The sequence below is a fragment of the Cebus imitator genome, unplaced genomic scaffold, assembly GCF_001604975.1.
Source record: "Cebus imitator isolate Cc_AM_T3 unplaced genomic scaffold, Cebus_imitator-1.0 Scaffold304, whole genome shotgun sequence".
Taxonomy (NCBI): Eukaryota; Metazoa; Chordata; class Mammalia; order Primates; family Cebidae; genus Cebus; species Cebus imitator.
This window is the reverse complement of record NW_016107619.1, coordinates 2321610-2335878: the sequence shown is the minus strand read 5'-3', so window position 1 is coordinate 2335878 and position 14269 is coordinate 2321610. Positions and strand designations below refer to the sequence as shown.

At 38.3% G+C, this 14269-nt stretch overlaps 1 protein-coding gene across 3 annotated transcripts in view; it reads right to left on the bottom strand.

Annotated features, from left to right (window-relative positions):
* The window catches only part of CUL1 (cullin 1), a 100222-nt gene that overhangs the window by 37586 nt on the left and 48367 nt on the right, over nt 1–14269 (bottom strand). For all 3 annotated transcript variants that reach the window (XM_017502891.2, XM_017502889.2, XM_017502890.2), the window contains exons 3-7: nt 8076–8250; nt 5094–5261; nt 2878–2928; nt 2595–2685; nt 1730–1893 (exon numbers count right to left, since the gene is read on the bottom strand). In XM_017502891.2, the coding sequence (XP_017358380.1) occupies nt 1730–1893; nt 2595–2685; nt 2878–2928; nt 5094–5261; nt 8076–8250 (649 nt within the window). The remainder of the gene's footprint in view (nt 1–1729; nt 1894–2594; nt 2686–2877; nt 2929–5093; nt 5262–8075; nt 8251–14269) is intronic.

The window sequence follows — 14269 nt, the reverse complement described above, 5'->3', positions numbered from 1 at the left end:
TTTCAAAAGTTCATTTGTTAGGCAGTTGTTTGAAACTCTGGGTGAGCTGGTTAGGTTCCAGATCAGCATACGAAAGTCAATTTGGCCCAGCATTATACACAAGGAACTATTAATATTCCAAGTATAATACTCTGAATAGTTCCATTTTTGTTAGATTTTGAGATGTCAGAAATTTGTCAAAGACTTTCAACTTCCAACTTCTAAGCCCATTTATAACCACTATCTCCCATAGGAAAACACATTCAGGTCACCACAAAACAAGCCAGATAGGACTTTCTCTATGAGGTTAGAGCAGAGTTGTTACTTTTAATTGACTTTCTATCTCAGCATTTGGAAAAGGGATTCCACAGTCCATTTATGCTCCAAGTAAACAGGGAATAAAGGGGAAGCAGGTGTCACACTTGGAAAGATCCAGATTCCCTGGAGATCTCCTAGTGTAACGGTCCTCAACTCCTGGGCTGTGGGCCAGTATGGGTCTGTGGCCTGTTAGGAACCAGGCCGCACAACAGGAGGTGATCAGCAGATGAGTGAGCATTGCACCTAAGCTCTGCCTCCTATCAGATCAGGGGCAGCACTAGGTTCTCATAGGAGCTCGAACCCTATTGTGAACTGCACATTCGAGGGATCTGTGTGCGTGCTCCTTTGATCTGAGGTGGAAGAGTTTCCTCCCAAAACCATCCCCCTTCTCCACACCCCGCTCCACGGCCATCTGTGGTGCCAAAAGGGTTGGGGACCGCTCTCCTACCACCGCTAGCTCAAGGGTCAGCAAACCATAGCCTGTAGGCCAAATTCTGCCTGCCTTTTTCTGTAAATTAAGTTTTATTGGAACCCAGCCACACTCATTTGTGTACATATCCCACTGGCTGCTTTAGTGCTGCAATGTCAGAGCTGAACTGCTACAAAAGAGATCACTAGCTCACAAAGCCTAAAGTATTTCCTATCCAGTCCTTTACAGGATAAGTTTGCCGACTCTGACTCCAGACCTAGGTCATTCCTTAGAGCCTAAATCCAGGACATCTATGTTTCTAAGAAAGAGAAGCAAAGAGCAATTCCACTAGATCTTGATTATCAGCTGGGCGTGGTGACTCACATCTGTAATCCCAGCTCTTTGGGAGGCTGAGGTAGGAGGATCACTTGAGCCCAAGAGTTTGAGACCAGCCTGGGCAACATAGAGACCCTATCTACAAAAACAAAAAAACAAAACAACCAAATAGTTGAGTGTGGTAGCTCACGCCTCTAATCCCATTACTTCTAGAGGCTGAAGCGGGAGAATACCCTCTCATATTAGAATTTAAATCCTACTTTCAGAAGAACTTCTCCTCTATATAATCCTGAAAGCTATGTAATAGATTCTTAGGGGTATTTTAGAAGCAAAAAAGCAAAAGCTTAAAGTTTGCAAATCTGAGAATATTTGTTTCTTAAAATTTTCTCATTGGCATGACTGTGATGTCCATTATATAAATCCACACTCTAGGAGAAACAGTTAAAAAAATGTCATGTAGCTATTATGGCTATATCCTTAAACAGCAAGGAGAACTCTTAGTCATGATTACCAATTTATAGAAGCTCCCTGGAGAATTAGGAGAAGCACTTGCACCTGATAAAGACATTCTAGGAAAACAGTGCCCAAGAAATGACTTGTAAAGAAAGCTGTAGGTGCTAAAAAGAATTCACTTGAGTTGCAATGACTTTAACTTAAGTCTACTTAAAGTACTATATTTCAGCTTACCTTTTTCATATATTCAGTAACTGGGTTCTGCTGCAAGAATTCAGTACTCTCTCTGGTATAAAATCTCTCTGTGTCAGCCAAAAATTGAGATTCAAAGGATTCTTTATACACTGTTAACGTAGGGCCCTTTGCAAATGCATCATCTTCATTCAGCCCCAATTCCACTAGAAATGAATATGAGCTATATTTCAATTACCCTATTTTTTTTGGTTATATTTCACAAAATATACTTAGGTGTAGCATTCAGTTTAAGATATGTTTAAAAGATAAATGTGAAATGGCAGGACATAAGTAACTCTTACTCACTAGTATTAAAATACACTCTTTTAATAAAATAAAAAAGGAAAAAAATCCAAGATGTATAAAAAGCAAGTAATTCTGACCCATGGCCAGGTATGCTTCAAAATTACGATGAAGTTCCTTTAGAGAACTTTTATACTTCCAAAAGCAATAAAAATAACTAATTTCAAATTTGCAAAGAAATACCATGCTACCCAAGTTTTTAAGACATTGTATTACTTTATCAGTTTCTCAATCTCAATTTTTCAAGCTGATATAGATTTCTGGTTATCATTGAGCTCAATTAATGACACTCTAACATATCCAGTAATTCACTGAGACCAGAAAAGAAAATACTTAAAATGTCTATTTCATCAAAATTTCCTTAAGGCACACGGATCAAACAGCTTTTATGAGTAAAATCAAACAAAGTCACATTGACTTAAAAAGAAATATAAGTACCTTTGTAAATGCTAACAATGTCCTTTATAATATTAAACCATTTTAAAAATGAAATCTGTTAGAGCACTGTTGTAATTGCCATTTGATGTGAAAACTTTGAATAAACTAAAGGGAAATTATTTACCGTAAGACTGTACAACTCCACTAATTAATCTTGTATTGATGGTTTCACCATTTCTTTCCTTTTCAATCAGCTTTAAAACAGCATTTGTTACCTTTAGAAAGGATGTAGAAAAATATGATACAGGTTATAGAATATGATATATATTACTACATATCCCTTAAACATTCACAACCATTAACAATGTAAGATGGGAAAATCCGAAAGAGTGAGGAGACAAAGACCAAGCAATGAATCTGCGAAGGGATTTTAAAAGGAACACGCACACGCTCATACCAGTAGGTACCTGTTTATTCAGTGGCCTGAACAGACAGTCTCTCCAAGTCACCAATGCAAGCTGGGGGAAAAAAAAGAACAAAATCTCTATACTTTTACGATGTTTTTCCAAGATTCAAGTCACAGGAAATAATCTCAATCTCAAATTATTTTATCAAAATTTCTAGATTACAAGTTGGTCAAAACATGCTATCATGATGAAATCAGAAAGCCGCCACTCTAGAGAGTCAACAACTTCAAGTTGTATCCAAGCAGCCACCTGTCATCTCTACTTCTTTATTTCTATTCTCTTTAACTGTTGTTGAAAACAGTACGGAGAAAGTTTAAAAAGCGTAATGATTTTTAGGGGTCTGTGATGCTACTGTAGGGTACAAGTGGCACTTTAGGTCTAGCAGGTTTCTAAAAGGAAATGAACCAAGATCATCCTGATTCCTACACTAACAACTCTGAGTCTCAAGAAAGCATTTATATGTAAAAAGAAAAAATCCCATTAGCCATCCCACAATATACATATATTTCAAAAACGTATGCTATACATATTTTTGTCAGTTAAAAAAATAAAATATTAAAGAAAAGGGGATGTACAACAACCCCAAATCAAACAACTAAACCTAGAAAGTTTCTGTTAGAACTAGATTAACTACATAGCAAAGTATCATTATGAAGCAGAAACAATTTGGTATGGTATAGAAACTGGAGCTATACAAACAATAAAAACTGGTCATGCATCCGGGATACATTATGCTTTTCTTTTTTTCTTGAAACAGGATCTCGCTCTGTCACTCAAGGTAGAGTCCGGTGGTACGATCGTGGCTCACTACATCCTCCACCTCCTGGGCTCGAGTGATCCTCCCACCGCAGCCTCCTGTGTGGCTGGGACTATAGGTGCGTCACCATGCCTGGATATTTTCTTTGTAGAGGTCTCATTATGTTGTCCAGGCTGGTCTCCTCCTGCCTTGGTCTCCCAAAGTGCTAGGATTACAAGCATGAGCCACTGCACCCAACATTATGTTTTGCTTTTAAATTTGTCAAAAGTGAAGCTACAAAGTATTGCTATTTTATAGCAACATTCTTGGATATGGTGATTAACTCCTTTATGCAGAATCTGACATTTTAACAAAACTAGTTTTAAAGGGCATTGCCTGTGTTGATCTGACAGCCTATGAACAGACTGTTATGAGTCCTCCCTGACTTGCTCTAGAACGCTGGTTCTCAAACTGCAGCGTACATCAGAATTGTCTGAAGAGCGTGGTAAAACATTGCTGGGCCCCGTCTCCAGAGTTTCTCTTTAAGTCTAGGATGAGGCCTGAGAATGTGCATTTCTAACAAGTCCCCAAATGATTCTGACACAGCAGGTTTGGGGACCTGATGTGGTTTGGCTGTGTCCCCACCCAAATCTCATCTTGAACTATAGGTCCTATAATTCCCACATGTTGTCAGAGAGACCCAATGGGAGATAACTGAATCATGGGGATGGTTGCCCCATACTGTTCTCATGGCAGTGAATAAGTCTCACGAGATCTGATGACTTTATAAGGGGTGTCCGCTTCCACTTGACTCTCATTCTGCCTTGGCTGCTGCCAACTAAGATGTGCCTTCTGCCATGATTGTGAGGCCTTCCCAGCCACATGGAACTGTTGAGCCCATTAAACCGCTTTTTCTTTATAAATTACCCAGTCTCAAATATGTCTTTATCAGCAGTATGAAAACAGACCAATATAGGAACATACTTTGAAAACCAATGGGGAAAAAAAAAACCCTTCAGTTGACTCACTGACGAAACATATAGTAACGAGGGTGATTTAGGAATTGATTAATTCAGCGTCCTCTCCCTGAAGTGGGGTTTCTCAGAGTATAAAGCACGCGAGCATTGATCCTCAGGGCTTGCCCCACGCGTGGCACCTATCTGCCTGGTGCTGCCAGGACTCAGGACTTTCTGTGTGAAAACTCAGGCAGTCCCAAGCAAACTGGGATGGTAGGGTCAAATAACTAAAGAAGAAATTTTTAAAAAGCAAATGCAGAAATGGGCAAACTATATTTTATAACTCCAATTTACCCATTCTTCTTCTTTCTTGCTAAAAAATATTGAAGGGACATTTATTGATAAAACAATGAAAATTAGTTTACTATTTTAAAAAAAGCTTAATATTTGCCTAGATTCTTACTGAAAGATAATTTATCATTAAAAAAATACCTTTAAAAGGTTTTAAAATAAAAAAATCTTACTGAATAGATTTCATATATTCCTTTTCGTCCTTCGTCACATTCACGGCGAACCCAATGTCTATTGAGGTAGGCACAAATTCCATTCAGCACTTTGCTTGAAAATCGATAATCTTCCCATTGTTGGGTGTAGAATTTCAGTACACTCTCATCCATCAAATCTTCTCCATCCTAAAAACAAGGTAACTAAAGCTTTAAGATGACTATTTTGTCACATCATAAATTAAAAATAAAAGTTAATAACATCTACTGCATTAAAATACATTGATACATGTGATTTTAGACAGCTTCTTTAAAGTATTCTGTATAGAAAAATATGCTAATAAACTCGAGAATATAGTAAAAGAATTCTTTCATCTCAAATTAAACTGGAACATTTTTCATGGTATTAAATATGCACACACACTCAAATAAAAGTACCCTGAACAATTAGGATATACAGGTAATTCCTTTTTATTAAGAAATTTACCTCAAAATCATCTGTATTTTTGATATTTTGTTTAAAAAAAATTGGTTGGGTGCAGTGGCTCACACTTGTAATCTCAGCACTTTGGGAGGCCGAGGTGGGCCGATCACTTGAGGTCAGGAGTTTGAGACCAGCCTGGCCACCACGGTGAAACCCCATCTCTGTTAATACAAAAATTAGCTGGGTGTGGTGGTACATGCCTGCAGTCCCAGCTACTCAGGAGGCTGAGGCAGGACAACTGCCTGAGCCCAGGAGACGGAGGTTGCAGTGAGACAAAGATTGCACTCTAGCCTGGGCAACAGAGCGAGACTCAGCCTCAAAAAAAAAAAAAAAAAAAAAAAAAAAAAATCAAATCGATATGTACTAATTAGCAATTTAGACCACAAGGCTAATACTATTCAATTTTTAAATGCATCTTCTTCCTTCTTTAAATTTACTTAAAAATCATGAAAACACTTTTTTGTGGTAATCTGTAAAAAATAATGTACAATGGCATAACAATATTTCTTAACAAGACCTCATAAGGAAAACGTTCATTTACCAAAATTTTTATCCAGATTTCCACAACTTAAGCCACGCAGTTTTATTTGAAGGAGACTAACTTGAAATTTTTTCTTAGGAATTAATGGCATCTACCAAGTAAGCCTTACCCTTTAAAAACATTCTTGGCACTGCCGTTTAGGTGTGTGCAGCAGAGAAGCACAAAGAGGAAGATGGGGGCTCCTCCCTGCAGGAAGGGCTGGGCCGAGCCCACTGGCTTCTCTGAGCCTCAGTGTCTTCAGTGAAAACTAAATGGCTATGACAGACTTGAAGCTCCACACATATAAGGTACACGAGTGACAGAACAATCTATGGAAAAACCTGATCATCTCGACACGACCAATTTTTTATTCATTTAAATTTAAATAATATGAAATGAACTTTAAAATGTAAAGCTAAGCTATTCTGGATGATGGTATTTGACCTTTTTAAAATGCAAAAGTATCACTGATGGCATGGCCATCAACATTTTTATATAGCATAATACACTGTTTCTTATTTTAGTACTAAAGAATAATTAATTACAACATTTACTTTACAATGTGTTGTGAATAAAAAGAACAATGGCTTCAGCAAGACCTTAGACACACCATTTGGGAAGATGAAAATAATACACTAGACACAACTTGTGGCCAATCAACTATGTATAGTCATTAGCATGATATTTAAGTTTTCAATTAGCGTGTAAAAATAAATTAGGTAAAAGAATTTTGCACGATGCAGACATTTCTGCACGTTGTGTAAATAAAAAATGTTTAAAATATATACACAGAAGGTTCCTGCAAATTTCTCTGGGTTGAGAATACAGCTGTCTTCACTCCATGACAGTACAGAACCAGAAGGAGCCAGTTGCTCATCTTGTGGCTAGATACAAGGAGTCACACTGCCTTTGCTACAAAGGGATGAAGATCGAGAAAGAAAAAGGCAGGAGATGAAGTGGAAGTCTCCACCACTGCCCAAGCAAAGGCTTGGAGTGGGAGAGACCTATGCTAGAAGGAAATGGATATTCACAGTGAAACTCATCCTAGCCACGAGCACAATTTCACAGCAGTTTTGAAATACACATCATGGCCAGACACAGTGGCCCACACCCGTAATCCCAACACTTTGGGAGGCTGAGGCAGAAGGACTGCTTGAGCCCAGGAGTTGGGAGACCACCCTGGGCAACACAGAGAGACCCTGATTCTACAAGAGATTTAAAAATTAGCTGGGAGCTGGGTACAGTGGTGCACACCAGTAGTCCTAGCTACTGAGAAGGTTAAGGCAGGATGATTGTTTGAGCCCAGGAGTGGGCAGCTGCAATGACCTATGATTGTACCACTGCACTCCAGCCTAGGCGACAGAACAAGAGGCTGTCTTTAAAAAAAAAAAAAAAAAAAAAAGGGTACTTCACAACCATGTGTCAAGAGCAAGATCACATTTGAAAACCATGATTTCCAAGACTGAATAACCTTACAGTTATTGATAACACTTTGATAGAGAACACTACACACTGAGTTCACAATAAAATGCAGGTAATTTGAATACGTTTGCTTTAAATGAAAAAGTTCATCATTTCTAACAACCAAATCCAAAATGGTGGTAATTTAAGGAAAGTACTATTATGCTAAAAGGTTATCAAAACTTTCCAATTTTAAAAAAACAAAATGAGCTGGGCACGGTGGTGAGCATTTGCAGAGTCCCAGCTACTCATGAGGTAGAAGTGGAAGGATCACTTGAGCCCATGAGATCAAATCCAGCCTGGGCAACATAGTGAGACCTCCACCTCGAAAGAACAAAACCCCCAGAATATAGTTTATGATGGTTTCATATTCAACAGTAGGTAAAGACTATGCAATAGCAAAACACTGTCACCCACATTAGTGTCTGAAACAATGAACAGATGACAGTGAAAGATTTATCAAATAAGTTAGAACCATTATTTCACTCCCTTTTTACATCCTGTTGTGAATTCTCAGTACATATGTAAAACATCTTACCTTAAGAAGATTTGTCAAGTAATTCTTCAAAAATTCCTTAAGTCGTTTGTATAATTCCAGGCCAACAAACTGGGCTCCTCCAGGCGTCTGCCCCTTTTTTGACTTAGAAGGAGGAACTCCAGCTCCTCGTGCTTGGTTTGACTGGTGAACACTAGTACAGTAGTTATAAACATGACTTGGAGGAAAGTTAAGGAAACCAACATATATCATAGACGCTAATAGTCATTAACACAAACATATTTTCTGACATTTCATTACCAATACGTTCCCAATGTATCAACCAAAACCTGTTAAAAACTAGAGTGGAACGAAGATCCCATTCACACTATCCATAAAGCTAAAAGTCAACAAGCCCCATTCACAAGATTGCTGGTAGGCCGTGAGAGCGACACTGCCAAGGAGAATGGAATATTCCAGGAGGGAAGCTGCCCATAAAAAAAATCGGGACCTTTTGGATTATTAGATATAATGTGACTGACCTTATGGAAAACTGTCCCAGAAGAAAAATGCAATTACTGATTCCAGGAAAACCAAAAGCTAACAATAAGCACTGTCTATGATGATGCTCAGCTGTAACTTTTTCAGAAGCATATTCTAAAAACTGAAATCACACACACTTTATTTTAAAATGACTTAGAAAGCCAAGTCCTTTTATTACAATAGTCATAGACATCTAAAACTTATTGGTCAATGGCAGCAGTATCCGCACGCTACTGAGAAATACAGAGATGTACAAATTGCAGCAGAGACAGCTGAGTGCAGAACAGCCGCATCTGCAGGGGGAGCGCAGAGAATGAGATGGGGATGGGCAGCGCAGAGAACCACCCTGCTGTTTTACCCTTTAAATATGATGAGCTCATCTGCAGGTATTATTAATTGACTAAAATGAACAGAAAGACACTTATACTCAGAAAGATCAACAAAACAATGAAGAATTTACTACATAAAGATACTTCAAGATTGTTTAATAAATGGCATGAGGGCAAGATATTTCTAAATATTCCATATTAAATTCCAAAATATATTATAAATGGATTAAGATTTAAAATACGCAAGCTGAAACAGCAAAACCAAGAATCTATATTTGAACACTTACCTATCCTCAGGTTGGAGTGGCCCTTTCTAAGTAAGGCCATACAAACAAATGAATTCAAAATTGTAGATTATGAAGAAATATCTTTAACTATCTTTAATAAAGTGATTTAAAGCAATATGAAAAAATGAGTCTCTGGAAACATGAACAAAACATACAACAGAAAATCTAAAAGGTAAAATAAATGACCCAGTTTTGCATTCCCACACTTGTCTCATATTCCACCTACAGCCCCTGCCCAGCTTTTGAGAAAATGTTACAGGTCATAAGCGAAGCACTACGTGCTCCTCTGTAATCCCACTCCTTCCTCTTACCCTAGCAAATATCACCATGATTTGGTACATATCATTCCTATGCATGTTTTTGTATTTTACTGGATAAATATACATCAAATACATTTCACATGTTCTACATTGTTAAATTACACAAACTGTAACGTACATTTGCGCTACCATCTGTTTTTGACGATATTTTGACATAGCTACAGCTGTAATATACTGTGTAACACACATTTACAATACTCCGGCAACTCTCTTGGTGGTGGACCTTGCTAATAATTCTTTTAGCAGGTGCCATTTTTTTTTTGTATTTACAAACAAAGCTGCAAAGAATAAAACTAGCAGTTCTCCTTGCACATATGTACAAATTTCCTGGAGCACAGAAATACCGGGTGACAAGAGAGTGAGACTTTTTTTCCAGACAGTCTTACAGTCTTGGAGTGCAGTGATGTCATCTCGGCTCACTGCAACCTCTGCCTCCTGGGTTCAAGTGATTCTCCTGCCTCAGCCTCCAGAGTAGCTGGGATTACAGGCACCTGCCACCATGCCTGGTTAATTTTTGTATTTTTAGTAGAGACAGAGGTTTCACCACATTGGTCAGGCTGGTCTTGAACTCAACCTCAGCTAATCCGCCTGCCTCAACCTTCCAAATTTGCTAGGATTACAGACATGAGCCACTGTGCCAGGCCCTTTAAAATTTTTTTTAATATTTTAAAATATTAAAGATATTTTAAATATAGAGATGGGGTCTTGCTATATTGCACAGGCTTGGTCCCAAACAATCCTCCCGCACTGGCCTTCCAAAGTCATGGGTTCAACTTATTACCAGTTGCCATCTTGGTGCTAGAAAGTGGCTGTCCAGCCACTTTGCAGTGCATGAATTTTCATCACCCACAACCTTGGCTGTGCATGTGTACTGTGGTTTATCACGGTTTTAATATCCCTTTCTAGGGAACAGGCAGAGTTTGTTTGTTTTTATTAAAAAGACTGGATCTCATGATGTTGCCCAGGCTGGAGTGCAGTGGCTATTCACAGACATGATCATAGCACACTACTGCCACAAACTCTTGGTCTGTAGGGATCCTCCTACCTTAGCCTCCTGGAAAGCTGAGAATACAGGCACATGCCACCACACTGGCTTGACTTAGCATAATTCTTAAGGGCCTTAGGATTTCAGAATGGTAAGTGAGCACTTGCTTCAACAGTCACCAGCTGCATTCATCCCTAAGAGAGTCAGACTGTCCTTTGAAGCTTTGACACCAGGCATTAACTTCTCCTCTCTAGCTATGAAAGTCCTAGGTGGCATCTCCTTCCAGTAGAAGGCTGTTTTGACTCAACTGAGTATCTGTTGTTTATGCAGCCACCTTCAACGATCCTAGCTAGGTTTTCCGGCTAACTTGTGGCAGCTTCTCCATCAGGACTTGCTGCTTCACCTTGCACTACTGTTATAAAAGATGGCTTCTTTCCTTTAATCGCATGAACCAACCTTGGCTACCTTCTAGCTTTTCTTCTGTAGCTTCCTCACTTCTCTTAGCCATCACAGAATTGCAGAGTTAGGGCCTTGCTCTGGATTAGGCAGTGGCTTAAGGGAATGCCGTGGCTGGTTTGTCTTCTATCCAGACCATTCAAACTTTCTACTTACCAGCAATATGCCTGTTTTGCTTTCTTATCATTTATACATTTACCAGAGCAGTGCTTTTAATTTCCTTCAAGAACGTTTCCTTTGCATTTACAACTTGGCTAACTGTTTAGCACAAGAGGCCTAGCTTTTGGCCTATCTCAGCTTTCAATATGCCTTCCTCATTCAGCTTAATCACTGCTAGCTTTTGATTTAAAGTGAGAGACATGCGACTCTTCCTTTTACTTGAACATTTTGAAGCCATTGCGGGGTTATCAATTGGCCTCTATTCAGTATTGCTGTGTCTCAGGAGCAGGGAGGCCAAAGAGAGATGGGGTAAAGGCCAGTCGGTGGCGCAGACACATACATTAATGGATTAAATTTGCTGTTTTAAGTGCGTACAGTGTGTGGCGCCTCAAAACCATTTTTTAAAAATCATTAATTTTGCCAGAGGCCTGTCTCTTAGTTTTTTAAAGAACTACGTATTTTGGGTTTTAATAATTTTCATTACTGTATCTTTACTTCATTTGTTCCTTTTCATTTACTTTTTTCCTTACATATGCTTTCTCTGGATAAATCCTTGTTTTGGTTAACTTTGTAGTTTTTCTTTTTTTAAATAAGCACTTGAATACTTATAAAATGTTCATACTACACAGAAGGTACAGAGTTTCTTCTACATGTCACTTTGGCTGCATCACATAAATCTGATGTGTTTATATTTTCCTTCTCGTTCAATTCTATTTTCTCTTTTCCACTGTTCGTTCTAAGAGTTAAACAGTTCAGATTTCCAAAATGCATTTTTTTACCTTCAAAAAAATTTCATTTTAAAATTAAATTGCAGAAACATGAGAATGTTATCTTTTTGATTGTTGCTTTAAAATGTGATGAGACTCGTCGCTGAGCATGTAATTTCTCCTGGGCCAGAACAGGGTGGGCCACCATTTTGCATGTGCCTAAGAAGAATGCCCATCTCTCACTGTTGGATACAGGGACCTGTTACTGCTGGTCAGCTCTATTTTTCACATCTTCTATATTGTTTCTGATTTGTCTGCTTATTAATTACCAAGAAATTTTTAGTGAAATCTCCCAATAATGGTTTTAACAATTTCTAATTGTCTAAAATACTTGTCATATTTTAAGGCAGTGTTAACTAATACACATATCTGAAATTATATTCCTGGTAACTTATACCTTTTATCATTAGGAAGTAACCATGTTTATTCCTAACAATATTGCCTTAGAAACTTAGTATATCTGATGTTATTACACCTACCATTTGGTGAGAATCCTTAAATGTTTTTGGAAACATTTATTTTCAGCCCTTTATTTTCAACCTTTGTTTCTGTGTCTTGGTGTGTCTACTGTCAACCACCACAGCATAATTCACTTAAAAAATAATTGAGTCTAATATTATTTGATAGGCAAGTTTGGTTTTAGGTAAACTGTTTTATACATATTTGTATAAATACATATTTGTATAAATTTTTTACACGCTTGTGTAATATAACATCTGGATTAATTTCTACCATCCTATTTTGTATTTTCTATTTTAATTCTTTTTCTATGTTTCTGGTTTTCCTCTCTTTCCCCTTCTACTGGAAGGTAGTTTACTTGCTCCATTATGTCTTGTTTTATTTTGGAGTTACACATTCTTGTCATGGTTAATTACCTTAAAATATGACATGCCTACTTTGTCTTACAACAATTCTGGAAGATTCTATTACCTTTTCAAGTATTTCTGGTCCCCTTTCTATTTTCTCCTAGCTCTTCTCTTACGTGTATGTGGGACATTTTCATGTTACCTTCTATACCTCAGTTAAAAGTCTTCAATCATCTTCTATCGCTTTATCTTTGTTCAAACTTTCTAATTTTTTCTGATCTTCCATGGGGTAAGTGATTCTCTTTCAGCTGTGCCAACTTTACTGTTTAATTTTAATGACTTCATTTACATTTATAGAATTTTTCTTTTAAAAACTTGTCCTTTTTCCCATAGTGTTTTGTTCTTTTATTCTAAAGACAGACTTTCCCCACTCTCCTTATATCCAGAGTTCAGCTTAAATACTTTACTACTTGCTTTCCTGGTTGATGATGATCATGATTTTTTTTCACCTACACACTAAAAGGTATTTAGGTTTCTGTCTTCTAGATTTCCATGGAAATGTCAGCTCCCAACCCCCTCCCAGCCAGGAACAAGGTTTTGTTTCCTTTTTTGTGTGACCCTACCTGCCAGCGCACCTCACTCACATCCTTATGCTGCCACACAGATGCTCACAGTGGTTAGCGCCTTCATTGTTAGCTCTCTTCTTTCTCTTCTTCAGATGCCTGGAGATTCCCTCTCACTTTTGTGCAAAGCATTACACTTCACTGTATTTCCCACAGCACTCAATTTTACGTGCTTGGTTCCAGGATGTTTTAGGTTATTTAGTTCAGCCTGACTTTGTTCCTTGGCAATCTACTGCTTCCCAGCTACTAAATTAACGAAGGTTTTTTAAAAAACAGGCCGGGCGCGGTGGCTCACGCCTGTAATCCCAGCACTTTGGGAGGCCGAGGCGGGTGGATCATGAGGTCAAGAGATCTAGACCATCCTGGTCAAAATGGTGAAACCCCGTCTCTACTAAAAATACAAAAAATTAGCTGGGCATGGTGGCGCGTGCCTGTAATCCCAGCTATTCAGAAGGCTGAGGCAGGAGAATTGCCTGAACCCAGGAGGCGGAGGTGGCGGTGAGCCGAGATCGCGCCATTGCACTCCAGCCTGGGTAACAAGAGCGAAACTCCGACTCAAAAAACAAACAAACAAACAAACAAACAAAAAAAACAAACCCAACGCTAGCTAAAGTGAAGGAAAATGGGAGCTTCCATATGCTTGAGGTAAGAGTATACACAATGACACTGTTTCTGGAGTAAAACCTGGAAACACTCAAAAGCCTTCAACAAATGCATTCCTTTTGATACAGCAATCATATTCATAAGCATTTGTCACACGGAAATCATCACGGAAGTGTACAAATACTTAGCTAGCAAACTATCACAGCATTGCTCCTAATGGTAAAAAACTTATAACAAGCTATCTGTCAAACAAAGGGAATTAGTTAAATCCATTGTCGGATCCATCTGAAGATAAAGTATGCAGCTTTTAACAATGTCATGGAATAGATGGTGGTTAAAAAGACTGCAATACATTTATCAAATTTCAGCTAAGATATCA